Here is a 22,704-nt window from a genome sequence, read left to right on the forward strand (position 1 = left end):
TGAATGATGGATTGATGATGATACGAAAAGAATATTGTTATCATGATGTGACATGTCATCAATAGAGGTTGATCATAGTGGGAAGCAATGGAGGAGGAATCACCAACAAGTTAACAAATGTGCTTTTGAGATTTGATTACAAGTGTCTGTGGTGGCAGATAACTAAGGCATTCACTAATAAGTCCTGTAACCACTAATCAGACAACTTTAATAGTAGAATAGTTGATTGTATAAAGCTAAATATATGAATTCAGAAAGTCAATAGAAACAATATGTTACATTTTGAGAGAAACTGTAATTTATAAAGAGCTATAATTATCTTTTCACTTGCTCCTCCATTGGGAGCTTAGCATCAATTATCTTCCTCATCAATGCAAGCTGAAATAGTTTGAACAAAGAAACAGTCTGTAATTTGAAAGAAGAAAGAAACATTTTCCTCTTAAAAGAGAAAATCCACAGATGAGTTTCTATTCTAAACTGATACCATTTCCCTAAGTTACTGTTACCAAAATCTCTTGGATGATTTCCATTTTAAGTTATATGTATATAGGAGCTGATCAAGTTTTACAACCTAGTTTCATCCGGAGACATATACAAAAGAGGAAAAATGATTGGAGAAGGTTTACCTCCGCAGCAGAAACAACAGAAGCAGCAAGAGAGAACCATGGCAAGATCTCCGCAGACAACATAAAACCAGCTACCAGATTGAATCTCAGGGTTAGATTCTAGGAGTTTCTGTTGATTGCTTTGACTATGCTGCCCGCTGCTGTTAGTCCTTTGATATTTCTTCTTGCTAGTGCTCTTGAAAGAGTTTCTAAGTTTCAATGATGGCCACAGATGCATTTTTATTCAAATGTTGACGAGGCTAAAGCAGTTTTTTTTGGGTTTTAACAAGAGGGAAAAGGCACACAATCTTAAGCTTTTATGCAACTAGACCCATTTGCTGTTGATCCAAACACACACACCTCACTCTCTTGTCCAAAGCCGGCAAGGATATCAACCTAACATAATAAGAAAGAAAGACACAGATTTGATATTTCAAGACCAAAGAGAAACTAAGAAAAGGAGACTGATTCAAGCAAGAAACAAACTCTCATGTAAACTCAATAGATATATTCACCAATTTTTGCTAACCTCACTGTCAAACAACACCAAACTCAAAAGACAATGACTTTTGCACACACACAAAAAAAAATCTATATTAAATAACCAGAGAAGATATTCATCTCAAATCTCATGAGTGTCACTGTTTATCCTTTGAACTGCTACATCCCAACTGAATTGACAGACCCTAGGCTAAGACCCAAACTTGATCTACGCAAAGAAGCGCAACAACACACAAGAAATCAAGATGCGAATAATTTCACAGAGATTAAAAGGTTACAAACTCACAGTCCACCACAGAGCAAGGTTGAAAGGCGAAGACTTTGCTGGGATCTCTCTCACCTCTATGCTCTCTATTCAAGACTCTGCAGTAAGCAACTAAACCTTTGTTCTTTTATTGGTCGGCAACACGCAACTTCTTAGATATTTTGATATTATTGTTAGGCTTTTTTTTTTAGATTGTTTTGTAATAACATTTTTAAATATATTTTCTTCTGATTTTATTGTTTTAAAATTTTGAAAGGTTACAGATTACAATCAAAGATTTGTGGTGCATAGCACGCCAACAAATACTTTGTTTTTTGAGCCTTCCGGTGTTGAACTCATTTCTACACTTCAGTTATGTTCGACCGTGAAACAGGCTTTGAACTTGCATATCGTCACAACACCAACATCGAGTCTCCTAGCTGGGTCGCTTGGTGCATAAACCCTACAAGCAAAGTCAATCAATTAATAGAACATGCAATATATTTTGACATCAGAAGATCCATGCAACTTTTGTGAAAGTTGTGAGCGTCACATCTAGCTTGACTTCACTTCATCGGTTGTTGCTCTGGAAAGGCATGGAGCAAGCACAAACAGATAATACATAACCACATAAAAACTGTTGCTGATTGCTGTTATAGCCTTCATCTCTAACGAGATCCTCTTCCTCAATGTAAGAGCCTCTTTGTCAACAAGATACTCTCCAGAATTTCTTAACATTGTATAATATTAATATATTTAAAATTAACTGTGAAAATTTAAACTAAAAAACGAACCAATTAGAATGAAGCACCTATAGCCAGTCTCTTAATTTGTTTTGAATTTTTCTACTTCAATAACAGTTTCTCCATTTTAGTGCCCCCCTAGTTTTTTCTATATATATATTTTTCATTATTGTAAGGATGAGATAATGGGTTAGATACCCGGATAAATGAATAATCACCATAAAGCACCAGATTACAATCATAGAAAGACCCATTAAAAGGTGAAACTAGGTAACTAGTAGTTAATTATGACTGAATCCTTACCTTTGGGACCAAAAGTGAATTAGTTTAGTTATGATTATCACCACCTAGCTATGCTAGGAACAACAAGGAATGCTAAGTCTCTACCATGCCATTTAGGAAACTCAAAACAATATAGAAATTCACTATACAACTCAAGATCATAGAGCAAGAACAATGGTAGCACCCCAGCTAATGCTTATACTATGGAAAGAGTTCTGAGCGGAAATGAATTGTAACTTGTAGCTTTTGAGCTCAGATCAAGTCCATCTTCCCAGATTCGATTGCTCCTTTTACAATCTTGTAACGTATGAAGTAGAGATCACCACGGTACATCTCCTCAGTCTGGGTGCTCTCTCCTCTGCCAGAAAAAAAAAGAGAGCAAACCAGCTAAGATTACAAGAAAGGTTATGTATGGAAAAAATGATGTTAAGGAGTTCTCACTCTTCGTATAGATTGAGAGTGAAATGGCTCTTGCTTCTACAAGCAACAAAGGTGTCCAAATGCGGCTCCGGCACTGGTAATCAAAACAAAACACAATCTTAGACATCCTAACACAACTGTAAGGACAATCTAAACCAACTGAGATTCTAAAATTTGAGAGATGGAACATGAGGTTTTAAGTAGGTACCCATATCATCCACTTCACTTATAAGAGATTGCTTGAGAACCGACTGATAGTTCTCAGGCAACTTACGCAGTACGCTCTCTTCGAAATGCTTTGCCAAATCATCAGCACACCTACAACCATTCATACATGTCTTACAACACCAGCTAAATTAACATAAAATCAGATAATTTTTTATTTTTTTAAAAAAAAACCTTCTAGCAAACACTTTCTCTTGCTCAGAAAGGCGACTTTCAGCTTCCTCTGACTTGAGGCTGTGGAACATAAACTTCTCTATCTGAAGACATAACAAGAAAGTTTATTAAGCAACATTTTCTTTATAATAAACACTTAAGAAAACTTTAACTAACTCATACAGTTAATCTGACATTCATGAAATATAGACACTGAGGAGGAAATCAACCAAAAGAACACACCTTGAGAAGCCTGACCCTAAGATACGATCTCAGTAGAAACTGGGTTCTGTCCAAATCCATCTGATAAAGCGATACAACCAAAGGGTCGATACCATTTTCCACATAAGCTTCAATATTCTCTTCCTGTAGTCACAAAATTGCAATAAAAGACTCAAACTTTACAAGATTTGCGATACAATTAAGGAAGACCCAATAGAAAAGATTGGGGCTTTTAGACAAATTACCACTAATTCAATCTGCCCTTTGGCTCTTTCGACGAGATCACCTTCGTACGGTAGAATCTCCGGCGCCGCCTTCTCGTTACGCCACGCCCTCTTCAAGAGCTCGACGTCTGAGGTAGAGGACAGTGATTCGAAATCAGCCGATCCCATATCCGAACTCGACGCCATTTGATCGGTCTTCCCCTCTTTCTCTCTACTGATAATCCCTCTGAAAAGTTTCAGTTTCAGTTTCAGATGGCGTCAAGCTGAATGAATCGAGCGGTAACATAAACATACGACCGTGGATTCGGCGCCAAACTTAAGGGCTCGTGTTGGGCCTTAAGGTGATAATGAGCTTAGCCCATACAGTATTTGAGTGTCCAATACTGTGACCACGAGAACATTTAGAAAAAAAACTTTGAAATATTAAGAAAACTATGTGTCTCTATAATTTGTTAAATGGAAATTTTACAAACCAAAAGATGTTTATGAAAATTTGCATACAAACAATGTAGAGTTCCACAAGTCCACTAGTTGATCCATTTGTCATGACTCGCATGAGGATTTCAGTCAATGACCACCACAAAGTCACAAACTTATAAGAGTCCACCTTAAGGTCCTTAACTTGTGATTTGTGAGCCTAGATTTTTTTAAAAATCAATGTCTCATTTTTAAATTAAACTGTATACAAATGTTAGTACCATTGGGCATATTTGATTTTTAAAACTTGAGAATTTTCTTACTAATTGAAGTTGCAGAAAAATCATGTGTAGACTTTTCAAACTTAGAAATATATTTGTGTATTATCAACGTGACGTATGTGGATGAACGTACCATGCCGTCTTCAAAAGGTGAAGAAGACCAGCACAAAAAACGTTGCAGAGGGATTTTTATTTAATTCGTGAAGCATGCATGCGTTCCTTAGAAATTAGAACCGTCAAAACTGATCTACCGCATGACTCGTTGACTCCACTGTCCACAATGAGGTCTGAGAACACAACTGAATCTTTTTTGTCTTAATTGATACGTAAGAGCAAGAAAAGCAAGAGTAATATAATCATTTCCTATATGAACAGACACTACTTATGATAGATGATTTTTGAATTAAATTTGTGACGATTAATTTCATAATCTTTCCATGATAGTTTGCCATGCTAGACTATGAATAACTTATTGACTATGTATTGAATTTGTTTCTATATTTTGTTTTATTTTTCTTCTACAAAAATCTTTCCATTTAATAGAATACTGTTCATGTACATTAAGCTTTATGTTATATTACAAAATTATATATGAAGTTGGGTTGATTTAACCCATGTTCTAATGTATGGACCAATTTGAAGATGTATGACCCCCTTTGCCCATCCCTGTGAGATAAATATATTGAATTTCAAAATTTTCTTTTGTATACTTTTCTCCATTGTGACATTTTTTCCTTTTTGATATTTCAGCTTCTTCAATTTTATATGTAAATATACCCCAAGCACTTCGAAATGACTTGTCAGTCCAATAACGTGAAGGAATGCCCATGCTGATAATCTGATTCAGGAATGGCTTCACATCATTATTCACAAGCTAGGGGTCAAATGTGATAGATAGTATGTATTTGGTAAAGCTTTAGTTGTGTAAATCACTAACATACGTTTAAATAACTGCAATTCAAATGGCGGTTGAATCTTTCAACCATGGGACACACACATATTTGTTAAGTTATGAAGTATGATTAATCAGGTTAGTGTTATATATGGTTGATTTTTAATACCTATTGTTACATTTAACTAAGTTGCTTTACACATAATAACCAAATCATATTCTCTAAAAACAATTCGGGAGCAATACAATCCTAATCAAGTTACCAAAGTTGTCACATATATTTCAAAATGGCACATCATCTCATTTTTAACAAAATAAACATTGTGTCTCATTTTTTTTTTGTAAAAAAACGCTGTGGTAACAATATTTTCTGTCAGTTTCTCGATAATATAAAAAAAATACATTAATTGGCAGAAAAAGTAACTGAGCTCGCTTTATATATATAAGCACGTCTTCTCTATCCTGATACCTCAAGAACGACTTCAATATATACTTCAAAAGATAAATACCTGGAGATGTCGGGAGTGTGGGTGTTCAAGAATGGCGTCATTCGGCTAGTGGAGAATCCCGGAGCTGATGAGACGAACACTGTGAAGGCAAAGCGAAAGGTTCTGGTATACACTCCAAGCAACGAGGTCATAACCTCTTACTCACATCTCCAGCGACATCTATACGCACTTGGCTGGGAACGTTACTACGGGGAGCCTAATCTCCTTCAGTTCCACAAAGCATCCACCGTTCATCTCATCTCACTCCCTACTGATTTCTCCAGGTTTAAGACGATGCACATGTACGATATCGTCGTCAAGAACCGCAATATGTTCCAAGTAAGGGATATGTAGCCATATTTTGGCGGTTTTCTATTTTCAGGCTCTTATCCGTAAGACTGGTTATGTGCACGTGGTGTGTGTTTGGTATGTGCTTTGTATTTGAATGTTTGATGTTGTATATATGTACTATTCCGGATATATTAACATGCAAGTAGTCTAATTTGTATATGAATACCGACCTTTATTCCTGCTGAAAAAGAACTATATCATATGAATATTGTAATATATTTTTCATTAAAAAAAACAAAGTCCAGTTTGTGGTTGATTGGTCAAAGAAGATAATTTATCAAGATTACATGAAAAGGACATGTCTAGAATGGATATAGGTAAGAAAATTACGTATTTTATATCTTACTGGATTAATGTAACATGGGATATACATATTTATATCTGTGAAGTTCTATATATAATATTTATAACGTGGCACAATAACAAAAAGAGGATGGCATCAGGGTCTCATGCTATAAAACGTTAAAGGTCACACATCTTGTATCATTAGTGTATGATCTAGATAACCATATGGTGGAAGTTTATTTGCAGAATGATATGGGGTGGGGTAAGTGAGTGAAGGGTGATACTATATAAATATTTATTTATTTATTTAAAACAAATAGGGTGACTTTTAAAAGAGGCAGATAACAGAAGTACAAATGAAAGACTACACCAGTAGCCACTAGCCAGTACAGGCCCAGTAGGCATTTGAAGATGAAACAGCTCAATACAAGAAGTTTACATGTGTGCAAAGTAAGATAACACACTCTACACTCAGTTGAAGAATCATATCAAGCCATCACTTGCTTCAGCATAAACGAGTTCCATGAGCAAGTTAGGAGTTAGGACCATGTCTAGTTATATAAGATTGTTTCTACCATCAAATATATATTATTTAAAGAAGTTTTTAAAGTTCGTTTAGCAGTTTCAACCTCTAATTCACATATAGAGAAAGACATAAATATTCAGAAAGAAAGGCGAATATCAATCACATCATGGGAGTCAGGGCCCTTTGAGGATTCGAATATATTCTAGTTTGATGCATGCCTTAGCAAACGTCTAGACATATGTTCTTCAAACTAGAAAATGTATATAACTCGGATATCTGATTTGTTCATATTCGTTTTGAAAGTGGTTTAAGTAACCCGTTAATCAATGTTTAAAAAGCTAATATTATGTCTACTCCTATGGTCAATCTCTTCCATAATCAGTCGAAAGAGAAGCTAATAACATTAGAAGTCCTCCTCCTCACCCATTCAGAAGACGTAAAGGCACGTCAAAAAAAAAGGAGCAACCTTTGCAAGTTGAAACCTTTAAAAAAATAAATGATATTTTCATGAAACCGACAGAGCATTAAGTTCTGTAATGAAGTGGAAGGGCTTTTAAATTGGGATACGGAGGAGCACACGATCGTTGACGGAGATTGAAGAAGAAAAGCTCCCAACTTTTTTTTAATACAATCTTCTTTTCAAGTCAAATCCTTTTCTATCACCACCCAATTCCGCGGCAACACAACCTTCCTATAAGGCTCATCTTTCCTCTTCTGTACTATCCCGCAAGATTATCATCATCATAAATGTCGCTGCTCCTTGTCGTTATCTGGTAAAATCTCTCGGAAGATAAAGATGATATCTTTTTTTCCAATGTTGATGTGAAATTGATCTCTTTCCTTTTGTGAGGTTTTTATATTGATGAGATGGGTTTTGTAATTGATTTTAGCTTGTAGAGACGAAGAAGCCCTAGAAAGAAAGAAAAAATGAGTTCCACGGAGGCGGTTGACGATCCTGGTCAGATTAAACGTGCCTTGATTGATGCTTCCGCCGGAGCCATCTCCGGTGGTGTTTCCCGCACCGTTACTTCTCCGCTTGATGTTATTAAGATTAGATTTCAGGTGGCTTTCTCTTCTTTCATACCCATTGATAAAGTTTAGGTTTTTTTCTACTTTATTTGGGAATCATTTGGATTCACTAGGAAAGTGAGTAGCTTTATGTGTGGAGATGGCTGAAGAAGCTTTAATGTGTGGTTGCAGGTTCAGCTAGAACCGACGAGTTCATGGTCTGTGGTTAGGGGGAACTTGTCGGGAGCATCTAAGTATACAGGGATGGTACAGGCTACTAAAGACATTTTTAGAGAAGAAGGTTTTCGGGTCTGTCTCTTAGACCACTTCCGTTTCTTTAAACCTTTCCTTTAAGGTCTGTGGCACTAGGTTTGCTGAGGTCTTGTTCTTTGTTCTGATGTTTTTTCTCAGGGGTTTTGGCGTGGTAATGTGCCAGCTTTGCTTATGGTCATGCCATATACTTCAATTCAGTTTACAGTACTGCATAAGTTGAAATCTTTTGCATCTGGTTCTACTAAAACAGGTAAAGACTCTACACAGTAACTTTGGGGTTTTTCTTCTTCTATATATGGTACTTTGTAGATTGTCTTAGTGACTATATCTTATGGGTAGATGATGCTGTTCTTTCTTACATCGTGTTGCATTTCTTGTCATTGGTGAAAGATGACTCACTTTGGGAAAAATTCTTTAGATTGTGTTGGTCGAATGCATGTTTCTTATGATAGCTTTTGCATTGGAGATCAATGTGTTTTGTCTTAATTGTTGTATTATTTTGGAATGCAGAGGATCATATACATTTGAGCCCTTATCTATCCTTCGTCAGTGGAGCTTTAGCAGGATGTGCTGCTACATTAGGATCTTATCCATTTGATCTTCTTAGGACAATACTGGCCTCACAAGGAGAGCCTAAGGTTTGTTGCTCGACTTATGAAGCCTGTAATATAGTGACATTGTAACCATAGATGTCTGATTAATGACTATCTACAGGTGTATCCAACAATGAGGTCTGCATTTTTCGATATTATCAAATCTCGAGGGATAAGAGGATTGTATAATGGATTAACACCAACACTTGTTGAAATCGTGCCTTACGCTGGCCTGCAATTTGGCACGTACGATATGTTTAAGCGTTGGATGATGGTAAGAGTCTTCTTAAATAATCTGTCTTTCTTTATTTCTAGTGACAATCAGGTCATTTGATTATTCACCAGGACTGGAACCGACGCATGTTATCCTCCAATAGCCCTATCAACGTCGACACCAACCTTTCTAGCTTCCAGCTTTTTGTTTGTGGGCTTGGAGCTGGCACTAGCGCCAAACTCGTCTGCCATCCTCTTGATGTGGTTAAAAAGCGCTTCCAGGTCAGTTAATCTTTACCCATTGGATTCTTCATAAAGATATTCAATTAATCTTAGTACTGTTTTTTTTTCTGTTGCAGATTGAAGGTTTGCAGAGACATCCGAGATATGGAGCCCGAGTGGAGCGACGTGCATACAGAAACATGTTAGACGGTCTCAAGCAGATTCTGATGTCTGAAGGATGGCACGGTCTGTACAAAGGCATTGTACCATCCACTGTGAAAGCTGCTCCTGCTGGTGCTGTTACCTTTGTGGCCTATGAGTTCACCTCTGACTGGTTGGAGTCAATTTCTTGGTAGAGATTTACACTCTCTCACATTTTTATATCTTTTCTGTTGCTAGCAATTTATTATAGGCTCTGGCCCTATTCATGGGTGTATTAAGCACATATCTTATGACCATTGATTATTGTTGGGAATTACACAAAGTAAAACATCGATTATTGTTGGCAATTTTGGAAGTGAGATTATAAAGCTGGGGAAGTGAATCCAATATATCAAAGCTCCAGCATTTGTTTAATATGGACTGTAATTCCAAAAATCCATGACAAAAATGTGAACTACATCAAGTTTTAATGCCAATTAAAAGCAGAGATTATGTGCTGGTTGTTTCTCTGTCCGCTTGGTCTCACAACCTTTCACACTCCTAAAACCAACAACTAGAGGAACAAAAACCAAAATGTTGGGCAAAGGCAGCTAACCATAACTACGATTTGTCTTAATCCTGTCTCTCCGTCTGTACCTGGGACCCAGCTTTGCAAGTCTTCTTGTTGTGTCCTAACCCCTTGCAGTTGCTACACTGAAGCTGACGCTTGATCATGTCTACCGGTTCCACCTGCTTACTCTTTGGTCTCCCCGGAGTCCTCCTCGTAGGCGGCGGCGTCACTGAAACAACCCCCTCAACGGGCTGTTCCTCCGCCATCAACCCTCCGTTAGGGACAGGGTTAATAGACTCGGCATACATCAACCTGTAACTCTCCGAGGTCAAGTATCTAGAGCAGTACTCATAAGGGCTTTTCTCAATGCACTCAATCACCGCAACCGCGTGGCTACACGGTAAACCAGTCAATCTCCACACCTTACAGTCACAATCACACTGGTCGATATCAACTATATTGATAGATTCACCATGAACCTCGAATAAACTATCGTGAGGCCGCGACACCTGAAGCGACCTAGCAAGCTCTATCTCTTTCCGCAGCTTCTCCTCGTTACTTGGTGTCAGCACCGTCCCAACCCACTCCCGGGACTGCACCTGCCGCGTGTAGATCGTTTGCATCAGCTTCGCTCTGAGCTCGTCTATCATTTGAGTTATAGGCAACTCGTGCGCTTCAGACACCCAGCTGTAGAAATCTAACCCAAAAGTGGAGTTCATGTGGTTATACCTCTCTCCTTCGAACAAAGCGTTCGCCCAACGGTGAGGCTCGCTCTCCACAACCCAAGCGCAAGCATCAGGAGAAATGTTTTTTATATTCTCCAAGGAACTGTAGTATCCTTCAGGACGCGCGGCGTAAGCAGCTGCGTAGAAGTCGTTGAGCAAGAACCGTCTCGCCTCGTGAGAGAACTGAGCCTTCAAGTCAGTGTTCAGCTTCTCCGCGAGGCGGCGCAAGCAATAAGCATGATGGTGGTGCTCGTCACCAAACACAAGAGGTAGTGCATTCTTCAAACCGTTTTGAAAATCCGCAACGAACGTGATTCTCCGTGAATCAGCCAACGCTGATTTGAGACTCTCCAAGAACCAAACCCAATTCTCTTCTGACTCGGTGTCCGCAACCGCAAACGTTACCGGAAACGCTCCGTCTTCTGCGTCAGGAGCTGTAGCGACAAGGATAACCCCTTGGTACTTTGAGTTTAAGACAACACTGTCAAGGAAGAGTAGAGGGCGAGAGCCTTGTCTAAACCCACTTATAGATGCGTAGAACGATATGAAGAGACGATGGAAGCTAGAATCTTCTTTAGTCACGAACGTTGCAACGCTACCAGGGTTAGTCTCTTTAATCTTCTCGCAAAGAAAGGGAAGCTGAGTGTACGCTTCTTTATAAGAGCCTTGAAGCTGCTCTCTAGCGATCTCCTTAGCTCTCCACGCCTGCGAGTAGTTCAGCTGTATCCCATACTCTCTTTTTATATCCTCAGCTATATCCTTAGGCTTGTAGTCAGGAGAAGCTTTCAGCTTCTCCTTGATAATACTCCCAACCCAGCCTCTCGCCGCGCGGTAACCCGCTTTCACTACGGCTCTCTCGCAGGTGTGCCTCGGGTTCATTCTCTTGATGCAGATAAGCTGCGTGGTGGAGAGCCTCGACGCGGCGATGCGCCAGGGGCAGCCTTGCGCTTTGCATTTGACCGAGACGCGGTGGCTGTCGTTTTTCTTGTACTTGTAAGTGAACCCGTGCGCGATGGAGTACTTGTGCAAGGCGTCTCGGAACTCTGTGAAGCTGCTGAATCTTTGGTCGACGCCGGTGATGGTGTTTTCCCACTGCTGTGCGGGTTTGATGTGTTGTTTATCGTCGGTTAGAAGGAAATCGCAGGGTAAAGGGCTGGTTACGTCTGGCATTACTGCTCCCATATCGATCTGAAAATCATTAGTTGTTATATCATCATCATTGTCATCATCTCCCATGACAACATCTCCTGCAGAAACTACAGGTACTACTGCTTCAGATGCAGTTGTCCTACTTGACCTGGATCAAACAAAAAAAGAAGAAAATTCACACATCAACTGTTATGATCTTCAACAATGTCAATCGATGTTCAAACAATCGCTAGGCAGTAATTATATGAGATATTGATTATGCAGGCAGTTAAACTGTTTTTTTTTAAATCGTTTTGTTTATGTTCAATTTGCTTACTATGCACACGCCTAGACCAATTTTTAGAACACTGTATTAGGTGTCAGAAACTAGGACAATCACAGCACATTCATGATCTTTAACAAGAACTTTCACATTCTCTCAAGTAGAAACACACATACCTACTAGCTGGCATGTTGGACACAATCATGGCTTTAGATTCCTCAGGTAAGACAAAGACTTCAACATTAGGTGCGTCTACGGAGAAGCTGACCATGCGTTTAAAGTCCTTATCCTTGGAGATGGTGATAAGGGTCTTCCTGTTTCCAGGGAGGAAGTACTTGAGGGTCATCGTCTCCCAACTAAACCCGAAATTCTCAGCTAATTCGGACCGGAAGTCGCTCAATGACGTGTCATGATCGATGTCTATGGCGTAAGCGTCTCCGTTGGTGTAAACTAGTAAACCATCTTTGTTGGTTACGAACTGTCCACCCGCTTGACATATAGCTATCACTTTCTTCGTAGCCATCACTACAAAACCTTAGAATCTGAAAAACAAGAATCTAGCTTGTGTCGGAGTTTGATAGACAGCAATCAGATTAAAGATGATACGGGGAATTAAAAGGCAAAACCTAAATTGAAACAGACCAAAGTGTTGGAGTTTGGTAAGAGATTGAGAATCAAAAAGGGTACCTTTGATAAAGGCAGAGAGAGACCACGTACGGTTTGAAAGTCGGAGTCTTTCCTTCCAGAAACGAATCCAAGCCACTCGGAAAGACAGAGAGAAGAGACGGCAAAAACTTTCAACTAATTAATTAATAAAAAAAATTGAAAGTAGCAAAACGCTGCGTTTTGGATATAAACAGTTCACGTTAGTTTCTCTTGTTCTCTTTCATCTTCTTCACCAATAACCACATACAAAATGTTTTCTACAATTTAGTCTTTTGACCAAACTGCTTCTGATGCCGAGAGTGTGAAGCAGAAACACAAAACGATAAGCAAGATAAATCAAAACGATAGCATTAATACCAATCAAGGCCAGCATCAACTTTAGTTCAGAGTATAGGAGTTACAAAATTATACATAAAAATACTACACTTCTATCGACAGTTTTTCGTAACAAAAAGATTACCACAATACAATGTTGGATCAAGTTTGGGCACAAACAACTGCTAGTTTTCCATAGCTGTATCAGGAAGGGGAGAATCATGAGCCAGTGACTGCAGTGGAAGATACACAACATGAGGAGTTTAGTTAACATTTGCCTCATTTTGTAATTGTTCTGGCAATCTGATATAAGCTTTTTACCTGCTCTTGTGAGCGGAAATACATGAAGGGTGTATAGTTGAGGAAGTTGGAGACTCTTGATGTGTATATATCAGCATACCTGAAACCAATTTTGAGGGGAAGTAAGTGTGGTTGAGATGTGAGAGATTTACTACAAGTTGCTTAGGAATGCAGAGAAGAGGCATACATACTTTTCGATTTGTCTCATCAAATGGCTTTTGTCCCACAACCCCGCACGCGAAAGGAAGCCCCATCTGGTAAACAACTCGAGAATAATGGGTCAGACATTCGTTTCTGTGATTCCCGAGTCATCTAACTAATGAGTAGCTTGTCTTTTAACATTTTTTTTTTTGCGAACCTTTTGTTGAAGAGCTCGCCGTCTGATTCGAGCATCAGACCAATCTTTTCATCTAGTCTTTGCATCACAATGAGAAGCTTTTGCATGGTCTCTGTCAGTTCTTGATCAGCCAAATTGGTAGCAGCGAGGGTCTAGACGGAAAAGAGAAAGCAAATTACCTCTATGAGCAATTACAATCAAGAATGTATATTGCTGATCATACTAGCAATATTGTGTTCAACACAGGGAGAGAACATGACTCTAGATCTTGCAAGGAGATGAACAAACCTGAGCAGGACGGCCTTTGCTTCGTCTTTGAAAAGCAAGCCGAAGCTGGTTAAAGAGATCCCCAACAACTTCTTTTTGATTTATAAGCTCTATCAGCTCTTCTCGGTGACCACGACTACAAATTAGAGCCATATACTGCAACGAAACAAGACCAAACCGTTCTTTCTTTCTGTTACTTCAACGAAACAAAGAGAACTTCTATTATTTATTGATTATATAGTTCAGAACAAAATATATCCAAACCTCTTCTTCCAGTTCACGGCAAATCAGTGCAGTTCGCCACCTAAGGTGGACTTTGGAGACGCTGACATCCGTGTAGATGTGGTCACCAACGTACAAAATCTCATCTCCATGAACATTGAGAGAACTCTCTACCATCTGAGCACTTCCTCCTGAGTATAAACCTCCTGTGGGAGACAAACATTGAAATAAAGGAAAAAAATTTAGCTTTCTCCACATAATTTTATTAACTCACATTCAGTAGAAAACAATGAGAATCACCTGTTTCAACCTTAAAGCATGGACGCATCAAACCCTCTCCAGTCACAACCTCGTACAAAGGGTGTGACATCTGGAAGAACTCTGGTTTCCTCGCAGAAACTATCACCTATGTGGAAACATGATTCTGAGTCAGTCAGACGATTAACCATAAGTTTAAAAGCAAAAAAAAATACTTCTGTTAATAAAACCGCTTTACGATTAAAATGCAGAAACATATTTGCTCACCATGTCAAAAAGATCTCGCCAGTCCATGTCATTAGGAAGAAATTTATTAAATGAATGTTTCATCATCTTGTCTGTGTAGTGATAATCTGAGTTTGTGATAAGCAAGAGCTTTTTACCAGCCTGTGAGCGATCAGTACGGACATTAACCAATGAACCTATTATAATGAGACACTATTTTTTGGGAAGACAGAAACATTACCTCCTTTTGATCCAAAAGAGCTAAAGGTAATTCTGGGTCTGGCTCGACAAATAGTTCCGGCTTGGACATTATCTCACTCTGTAAAATAATTATTATTATTAAGGGACCTGGGAAACCTGATTTGTAAGAGATTAATTGCAGAATGGACAAACTATCAACCTTAAGCTGTCCTTCAACATGGGCTCTGAAGAGAGCTTTTGCAACAGCCTGAAAACGTTGATTAAGGATCAATAATATGTGAAGCTTTCAATTCAATGAAATTTAGGTCCTATGAAGTAAATAACCTTGTAGAGTCCTTTGTAATCAAGAGTGCCAAGGTCTGCTGAAACAGCTCCATCATCCAATCTATCAACCATCTGAAAAAGTTTGAATTATAATTGCTCAGCAAAGCAACAGTTGAGAAAAAAAATATGATCATTATATAAGACTTATAAGTTATAAATAAAAAAGCAAATTGTGGTCAACATAAACCAACAATATTCAGCAAAATAGTTCTCGTAATATACCTGCGCATAAGCCACAGCCTCTGAAACAGAAAAGAATGTGTTGAGAAACTCCCAACGGCTCTGGTTCCGAAGATCAACTAACTCTCTTCCATAGATCTCACTTTCACCCATATAAATCGAATAAGAGAATAAGACTTCCTTCATATAGAGAACAAAGACTACGCAACTGAATGGTGTTGAAAAGTTTACCATACCTGACAGCTTTATTTGATAACATGTTCGTACCGTGCATGGCTCTCTGCACATACCCAAATCTATCAGCCTTGACTAGATTACCTTTCTCTTTGTCGATCATGAGACCCCTGATAACCTATAATAAGAAAGAAGACATATTTTGGACTTAGCACTATAATCTTAGAGAGGGTACTGCAATGTGGAACCTTTCAACTATCACAAGAATAAACATATCACCAGTTCCGGATCAAAAGAAAGTCCATCGACAGGGAAACCCATGTTCTTTAGATTTTCCATGCAGTAGTCATAAGCCCTTCCTTCCCAAGCCTGAACAAGGCCATAAAGTATGGTCAATTATGGATGTATCTTCTGAATAAATCTTTCCTACTTGAAGTATGAGAAAAGAAGCACTCACCATGACATTGTAGTGCAGCAAAGTGTAATCCATATCATATCCGATTACACTAATGGATCGTAGATTCAGTGTACGACTACAAAATATACCACGAGGAGAGTGTTGCGCAGAGAAAGGACCCTGCAATATCATGCATGAATGTGTGAGATAAGTGGATGATGATGAAAAGTTGTTACGACTAATAATGTAAAAGCTCGATCGTATAAAGAACTTTATAAAGATTCCTTAAAGAACAAGCAAGTACAATGATTTAGAGTTTTTACACAGGAGTACTCTCTCTCCAATCACTACTAGATCGATCCTCTCTCTCGATAACCAACTATTATTCCTTACTACTACTTATAAAGTGAGCAAGCAGGGGACACGTCACAGACAACCCATGTGCTCGTGCCCAAGGCCGTTGCTGTGATTCATCCTTCCTCCTCTTTTGTTGATTCCTTCTAGATGCTTAGTCACTCTTTCTGAGCTGGGCCTTTCTTTCTCCTCTCGTACTGGAACAGTATTGGCGGCCTTCTAGCCTCATACGTAACATTACCCCCTCCATTGAAACTGACCTTGTCCTCAAGGTCAAGCTCTGGAAACTGCTTCTCAATCACACTCTTCCATTCCCACGTGCAGTCAGCTTCTGTCAACCCGACCCATTTGATCAACACTTCTTCATGGCCCGTCGTGGTATTGAACCTGTGAGCTCGCACGGCCTCTGGAACTACCTCCAATACCCCGTCAGCGGTGAGCTGTGATGGCAGGGTCACTGACTCGAAGGACTCACCCACTGCTTTCTTTAGCTGTGAAACATGAAACGTGGGATGAATGCGAGCCTCTGCTGGTAAACGTAGTTTATACGCCACCTTCCCTACACGACTCTCTACCTCGTACGGCCCATAGAAGCGAGCCGATAGCTTCTCATTCACCCTCTTTGCCAACGTTTTCTGTCTGTAAGGCCTGAGTTTCACGAAGACCTTATCCCCTACTTGGAACTCCACTTCCCTCCTGTGCTCATCTGCTCTTGCCTTCATAGTCTGCTGAGCTTTCAACAACTGCTGGCGAAGCAATACCAGATTGTCATCACGCTCCTGCAGCCTTGCCTCCAACTCAGCATTATTGGTAGAACCATTCTCGTAGCGTAACAGCGACGGTGGCTCTCTACCATACAAAGCCTGGAATGGTGACATATTAATAGCAGAGTGGAACGACGTGTTGTAGCTGAACTCCGCCCACTGCAAGAAGCTTGCCCACGTACGAGGTTTCTCTCCCGCAAAACAACGTAGATATGTTTCTAATCCCCGGTTGGTAACCTCGGTCTGGCCGTCAGACTGTGGATGGTAAGCCGTTGAAAAGCATAGACTGGTTCCTGCTAAACGGAACAACTCCTTCCAAAACTGCCCTGTGAATATCCTGTCACGATCTGACACTATGGTTTTAGGGAACCCATGTAGTCTCACTATCTCCTGCACGAAGACCATAGCCACATCAACAGCAGTGAACGGGTGCCTGAGACCCACAAAGTGAGCGTACTTTGTAAGACGGTCTATCACCACAAGAACCGTGTTGACTCCTCCCGACTTAGGCAAGCCCTCAATGAAATCAAGCGAGATGTCTTCCCACACGTTGGACGGTATTGGTAAAGGCTGGAGAAGGTCCCCCGGTGCCAACGTGGAGTACTTCTGTCGTTGGCAAGTCTGACATGACGCTACATACTTCCTGATGTCAGTCATCATGCCCTGCCAGTAGAACAAAGCTCCAATGCGTTTTTGTGTCTTTAATACTCCCCCATGTCCCCCATACTTGCTGTCATGGTATTCTTTCAAAATAACTCCAATCAACTGAGACGTCTTAGGTAGCACAAGCTTCCCCTGTCTCAACAGTCTCCCTTGTACCATGGAGTAGGTAGAGTGTGAGGTCGGATCTCGAGACAGATCTTCCATAATCTTAGACAATTCTTCATCCTTTCCCACCTCAGAACCGACTTCCTCCAACTGAATAGATACTGGAACTGACACTGCAAATAACTCTGGCACTGCACTTCTTCGAGAGAGGCCGTCAGCGGCTTTATTCTCGAGCCCGGGTTTGTAATGAATGTCGAAGTCGAAACCAAGAATCTTCGTCAGCCATTTCTGATATTCCATGTTGATTTCACGCTGCTCCAGTAAAAACTTGAGGCTCTTCTGATCCGTTCTTACTAGAAACTTTCTTCCGAGTAAGTAATGACGCCACTTCTGTATGGCAAAGACTATTGCCATTAGCTCCCTCTCATATACGGACTTCATCTGTTGCCTCTCGGTCAGTGCTTGACTAAAGTACGCGATGGGACGCTGCTTCTGCATCAAGACCGCTCCCAAGCCTATTCCTGATGCATCTGATTCCACTACAAACTGCTCCTTGAAATCAGGCAAAGCAAGCACCGGTACTGTTGTCATGGCACTCTTCAACTGCTGGAAAGCACCCGTTGCCCCTTCCGACCATCTGAACTGATCCTTGCGAAGCAATGTCGTTAAAGGTCTCGCAATCTCTCCATAGCTTTGCACAAACTTCCTATAGTACCCAGTTAAACCCAAGAACCCGCGCAACTCCTTCACGGTTTTTGGTGTCGCCCAGTTTGTCATAGCTTGGATCTTCCCCTCGTCAGCTGCTACTCCTTCCTTACTGATTACATGCCCCAAGTACTCGATTCGTGAGCTCCCAAATTCGCACTTTTTTTGGTTGGCATATAACTTCTGCGCTTTTAGTATCTCCAGCACCAGGCGGAGATGTCCTGCGTGTTCCTCCTCTGTCTTACTATAGACTAATATGTCATCGAAGAAGACGAGGACGAATTTCCGCAAGTAGCTTCGGAATATCTCATTCATCAGCGACTGAAATGTAGCTGGTGCGTTTGACAGTCCGAACGGCATCACTAAGAACTCATAGTGGCCGTCGTGAGTGCGGAACGCTGTCTTCTGCACGTCCTCCGCCTTCACCAAGATTTGATGGTAACCTGACTTCAAATCCAACTTCGAAAAAATGACTGCTCCTTGCAGCTCATCCAGCAATTGATCTATCATTGGTATAGGGTAGCAGTCTGCGATAGTGACCTTGTTTAAGGCGCGGTAATCAACGCAGAACCGCCAGCTTCCGTCCTTCTTCTTTACCAACAGCACAGGACTCGAGAACGGGCTGTTACTGTCCCTGATGATCCCTGCTGCAAGCATAGCTGCAATCTGTTTCTCAATCTCCTCGCGTTGAGCTTGAGGGTATCGAAAGGGCCTGACGCTCACGGGGCTTGCTTCCTTCTTCAGCTCAATAGCGTGGGCCTTTCCTCTTGAGGGGGGGAGCCCCCTAGGCTCATCAAAGACCTCTGGAAACTCTTTCAGGACATCTTGTAAGGATGGAGGAATCTGGGACGCTTTCCCGGTTTCTTCTCCCTCCATCTGCATACCATTATATTCAATCAGCATTGCCTCTCCGTCCTGCTGTAAAGTCTTAAGAATAGACTTTAGAGATGCCGCTGAACAACAGATGCTGGGGTCTCCTTGTAGGACATACTTATGCGCTCCCACTTGAAACGTAGAATTTGTAGCTTCCAATTGACCTTCATGTTCCCTAGTGTTTCCAACCACTGAATGCCCAGTATGATATCAGCGCTCCCTAACTCCAAGGGTAGGAAACTGGAGGTGATCGTGCAACCTTGCAGCTCCAACTCTAACTCGCTACACAACCCCGCTCCTTTGAAAGTAACTCCACCGGCTGTCATTACACTGTAACCGCGAGTTCTATCCGTCTGTAACTTCAACTGTGTCACTAGCTCCTTTGATACGAAATTGTGGGTGGCTCCACTGTCGATCAGAACCACCACCTCCTTTCCCATCAACTTTCCTTTGAGCTTGATTGTGCGTGTTGACGAGATTCCCACAATGGAACTGATCGAGATCGCTGCTACTTCCACTTCCTTTGCGATCTCCTCCTCCTCTAACTCGACAGAACAGTTTGACACGTCTATCTCTGTTCCATCCTCCAGTACCATCAAAACCACCACTTCGGGCTGCGCGCAACGGTGGGGGTAGATGTACTTCTCGTCACATCGGTAACACAACCCCTCCGCCTTCCATTTCGCCACCTCCGCCGGAGTCAATCGTCGAAAGGGAGCCTTCAATCGATTGTGATTAGGTTTTGTCTGGGTGTTGCTCGACGCCGTCGTTGCGTTGGTAGTGGACCTCCCTTTGTTGAGGTTTGGGCTTTGACCGGTTGATTGGGCCGGTTTATTAGTTTGGGCCTGATGTCGATTACTCGTAACACGGCCCGTTTTAGACGGCGTCTCTGCCGTCTCCTCCGCCGTTTCTCCCCCTTCGGACCAGTCCTCCACCAATTTCGCGGCGTCCATTACCTTCTCTAGCCCCCTTACACTCATCATCTTCACTCCCGCTTTTATTTTAGGTTTCAACCCATTCATGAAAGCCATCTCTAAGATCGGATCGGGAATTTCCGGAGCGTTGGAGGCTAACGCGATAAACTCGCTGCGAAAGCTTCGCACCGTCCCGGTTTGTCGGAGACACAGGATACGTTCACCGGCGCTCGTGTCACGCACCGCCGAGAACTGCTCCAATACTCTTGTCTTCATCTGCTCCCAGCTCAGGAACGGATTTCGACTCCTTTCCCACCGGTACCAAGGTAACGCGTCACCGATAAAACACATCCTGACGGCGCGCAACTTTTCTTCCTCCGTAAAATCTCCCAACTCAAAATATTGTTCCACACGTAACACCCAGTTCTCCGACTCTTCCCCGTCAAACGTCGGGATCTCCATTCTCTGCGGTAACCATTCTTCCTTGCCCCCCAAGATACTCCGGTATGAGGGTTGGGTGTTGACAGAACCCGCTCCTAGTCCTGACGCCACCGTAGACCTCACTCCGGAGATGCTTCTCGGTTCTTCGAGGATCTGTTTCCCCGAGCCTTCACCCTGCAGCACCATCGGTTTAGAAGCACCAGCTGGGTTGGAGTTCAGACCAGAGGGTATCAGCCCTTCTCCTCGCCGATCCCTTCCCTCCGTCTGATCCTCCTTCCGCAGCTCGATCCTCTCAAACCCACTGGCGATGAACTTCATCATCTCGTTCAATCGCTCCTCCACCGCTGATAGCTTGCTCTCCACCGCCACGATACGATCATCATCGCGATGGATCTGCTCGGCCACCTTGTCGTCGTTCTTCTTTGGTCCCATCACAAGCCCTCAGGTTCGTCTTGCTCTGATACCAAGTTTGTTACGACTAATAATGTAAAAGCTCGATCGTATAAAGAACTTTATAAAGATTCCTTAAAGAACAAGCAAGTACAATGATTTAGAGTTTTTACACAGGAGTACTCTCTCTCCAATCACTACTAGATCGATCCTCTCTCTCGATAACCAACTATTATTCCTTACTACTACTTATAAAGTGAGCAAGCAGGGGACACGTCACAGACAACCCATGTGCTCGTGCCCAAGGCCGTTGCTGTGATTCATCCTTCCTCCTCTTTTGTTGATTCCTTCTAGATGCTTAGTCACTCTTTCTGAGCTGGGCCTTTCTTTCTCCTCTCGTACTGGAACAGTATTGGCGGCCTTCTAGCCTCATACGTAACAAAAGTCCTTAAAAAAACAGATACAAAGCTATCCTCAAACTCCAAATGCAGATGATAAGTATACACAAGTTACAAGGATTAGATAACGAACTTGGATACCCAATTCTGTAATCAAATTTTCAGCAGCTTGAGCCTCAGTCCTTGCTACCTCCTCAATTGGACCCTCCAACGTAGCCTGCCCATTTCCTACATGGATAATACAAAGTTATCATGAGACTACATAACAAAAACAAAAGAAAAAAAATAAAAATGTAAGCTTTGCATTTGCTTCTACATCGAGACAAGTCCACGAGACATCCACAACAAAAAAAGTTCGACCTTTAGCTCTTACTCACCTCAATAAACAAAACAACACCCACAACAACAACAAGGTTCGACCTTTAGCTTCTAATTATCAATTCTCTTAACCAGACACCAAAACATTATTCCAAAATTTTCTAAAACTCCAGTTTCAGTTTTGAAAACTAGCAACAATGAAAGGGAGGATGTATACCAAATGAGAGGAGAGGGTCAAGCTTGAGATTCAAATCTCCCTTGGTGCTTTGACCGAGATAGTCCACTTCATACTTAGACGACGTCGTCACGGAAAACACGTCTTCGCCGACGGGCACGCGTCCACCTTCAGCTCTGCACTTGATCATCCTTACAGATCTCCTCTTGTTTCTTTTCCTCAAGTCATGTAACTCCGCCATTAATACCGGAGGAGAAGAAGCAGTGAAGCTCAGCTTCTTCGCCATATCTCCACACATAAGCATTCTGTCAAACACCTGATGGGCGCATAGATTCATTTTTCACTTTTGGCGCTTTTAATACTACTCTGTAAAGGGGCTGAGCATGCCACTACACTCTATGGCATGATCTAGTGTGCGAGGAAAAGAACGACACGGCATCGACGTTAGGATTGGCAAAATGGCATGATGTTTTAACCACATAGACATGGATTGAAAGATTATAGTCTAGTTCGTCTTCCGTTATAACTGTAACCAAACGTAACAATACTCCATGAGCTATTCATATATCGGTGTCACATTCCGTACTTACTGATTATTTCTGATTGGGCAAATCTCCAAAATAGCTAAGTTTATATCACAAAAATAGCACTCAAAAACTAAAATGACCAAAATAGCATTTTATCTTTTGAAAAATTTAAATTTTTTTATTTTTCAAAATTTG

The 22,704-nt window shown here is 41.2% G+C and overlaps 6 protein-coding genes across 8 annotated transcripts; 2 read left to right on the top strand and 4 right to left on the bottom strand.

Annotated features, from left to right (window-relative positions):
* Positions 1-110: 110 nt before the first annotated feature.
* On the bottom strand, positions 111-1,532 carry LOC106348884. The gene is made up of 3 exons (XM_013788708.3): positions 1,393-1,532; positions 627-1,001; positions 111-378 (listed from the first exon to the last, which is right to left on the bottom strand). The coding sequence occupies exons 2-3, from the start codon at positions 841-843 to the stop codon at positions 353-355; spliced, it is 243 nt and encodes an 80-aa protein (XP_013644162.2). The 5' UTR covers positions 844-1,001; positions 1,393-1,532; the 3' UTR covers positions 111-352.
* Positions 1,533-2,397: 865 nt separating this feature from the next.
* On the bottom strand, positions 2,398-3,903 carry LOC106352260 (DNA replication complex GINS protein SLD5-like). Its single transcript, XM_013791921.3, has 6 exons — positions 3,641-3,903; positions 3,417-3,539; positions 3,195-3,277; positions 3,004-3,113; positions 2,817-2,889; positions 2,398-2,733 (listed from the first exon to the last, which is right to left on the bottom strand). Exons 1-6 carry the CDS (start codon positions 3,803-3,805, stop codon positions 2,628-2,630), a joined length of 660 nt encoding a protein of 219 aa, XP_013647375.2. The 5' UTR covers positions 3,806-3,903; the 3' UTR covers positions 2,398-2,627.
* Positions 3,904-5,588: 1,685 nt separating this feature from the next.
* Positions 5,589-6,222, top strand: LOC106352262 (flowering-promoting factor 1-like protein 3). Its single transcript, XM_013791922.3, has one exon. The coding sequence runs from the start codon at positions 5,725-5,727 to the stop codon at positions 6,049-6,051; it is 327 nt and encodes a 108-aa protein (XP_013647376.2). The 5' UTR covers positions 5,589-5,724; the 3' UTR covers positions 6,052-6,222.
* A 1,081-nt stretch (positions 6,223-7,303) lies between these two features.
* On the top strand, positions 7,304-9,677 carry LOC125575927 (mitochondrial thiamine diphosphate carrier 2-like). 2 transcript variants are annotated; one of them, XM_048735244.1, is made up of 8 exons: positions 7,304-7,632; positions 7,750-7,921; positions 8,060-8,176; positions 8,279-8,390; positions 8,651-8,778; positions 8,855-9,007; positions 9,079-9,228; positions 9,306-9,677. In XM_048735244.1, exons 2-8 carry the CDS (start codon positions 7,787-7,789, stop codon positions 9,522-9,524), a joined length of 1,014 nt encoding a protein of 337 aa, XP_048591201.1. In that variant the 5' UTR covers positions 7,304-7,632; positions 7,750-7,786; the 3' UTR covers positions 9,525-9,677. The 2 variants fall into 2 exon arrangements, with proteins under 2 accessions (XP_048591201.1, XP_048591202.1); XM_048735245.1 differs by having other exon boundaries at positions 7,361-7,645.
* Positions 9,678-9,759: 82 nt separating this feature from the next.
* On the bottom strand, positions 9,760-12,811 carry LOC106348824. 2 transcript variants are annotated; one of them, XM_048735243.1, is made up of 3 exons: positions 12,704-12,811; positions 12,193-12,558; positions 9,760-11,902 (listed from the first exon to the last, which is right to left on the bottom strand). In XM_048735243.1, the coding sequence occupies exons 2-3, from the start codon at positions 12,537-12,539 to the stop codon at positions 9,943-9,945; spliced, it is 2,307 nt and encodes a 768-aa protein (XP_048591200.1). In that variant the 5' UTR covers positions 12,540-12,558; positions 12,704-12,811; the 3' UTR covers positions 9,760-9,942. The 2 variants fall into 2 exon arrangements, with proteins under 2 accessions (XP_048591200.1, XP_048591199.1); XM_048735242.1 differs by having other exon boundaries at positions 12,643-12,727.
* A 203-nt stretch (positions 12,812-13,014) lies between these two features.
* Positions 13,015-22,494, bottom strand: LOC106348826 (5'-nucleotidase domain-containing protein 4-like). The gene is made up of 17 exons (XM_048735246.1): positions 22,025-22,494; positions 21,623-21,717; positions 15,943-16,062; positions 15,765-15,854; positions 15,548-15,663; positions 15,354-15,453; positions 15,132-15,203; positions 15,007-15,054; positions 14,848-14,925; positions 14,649-14,768; positions 14,424-14,529; positions 14,166-14,329; positions 13,923-14,057; positions 13,656-13,786; positions 13,489-13,551; positions 13,319-13,397; positions 13,015-13,230 (listed from the first exon to the last, which is right to left on the bottom strand). The coding sequence occupies exons 1-17, from the start codon at positions 22,317-22,319 to the stop codon at positions 13,183-13,185; spliced, it is 1,860 nt and encodes a 619-aa protein (XP_048591203.1). The 5' UTR covers positions 22,320-22,494; the 3' UTR covers positions 13,015-13,182.
* Positions 22,495-22,704: the final 210 nt, after the last annotated feature.

The sequence above is a fragment of the Brassica napus genome, chromosome A6 (genome assembly GCF_020379485.1).
Source record: "Brassica napus cultivar Da-Ae chromosome A6, Da-Ae, whole genome shotgun sequence".
NCBI lineage: Eukaryota > Viridiplantae > Streptophyta > Magnoliopsida > Brassicales > Brassicaceae > Brassica > Brassica napus.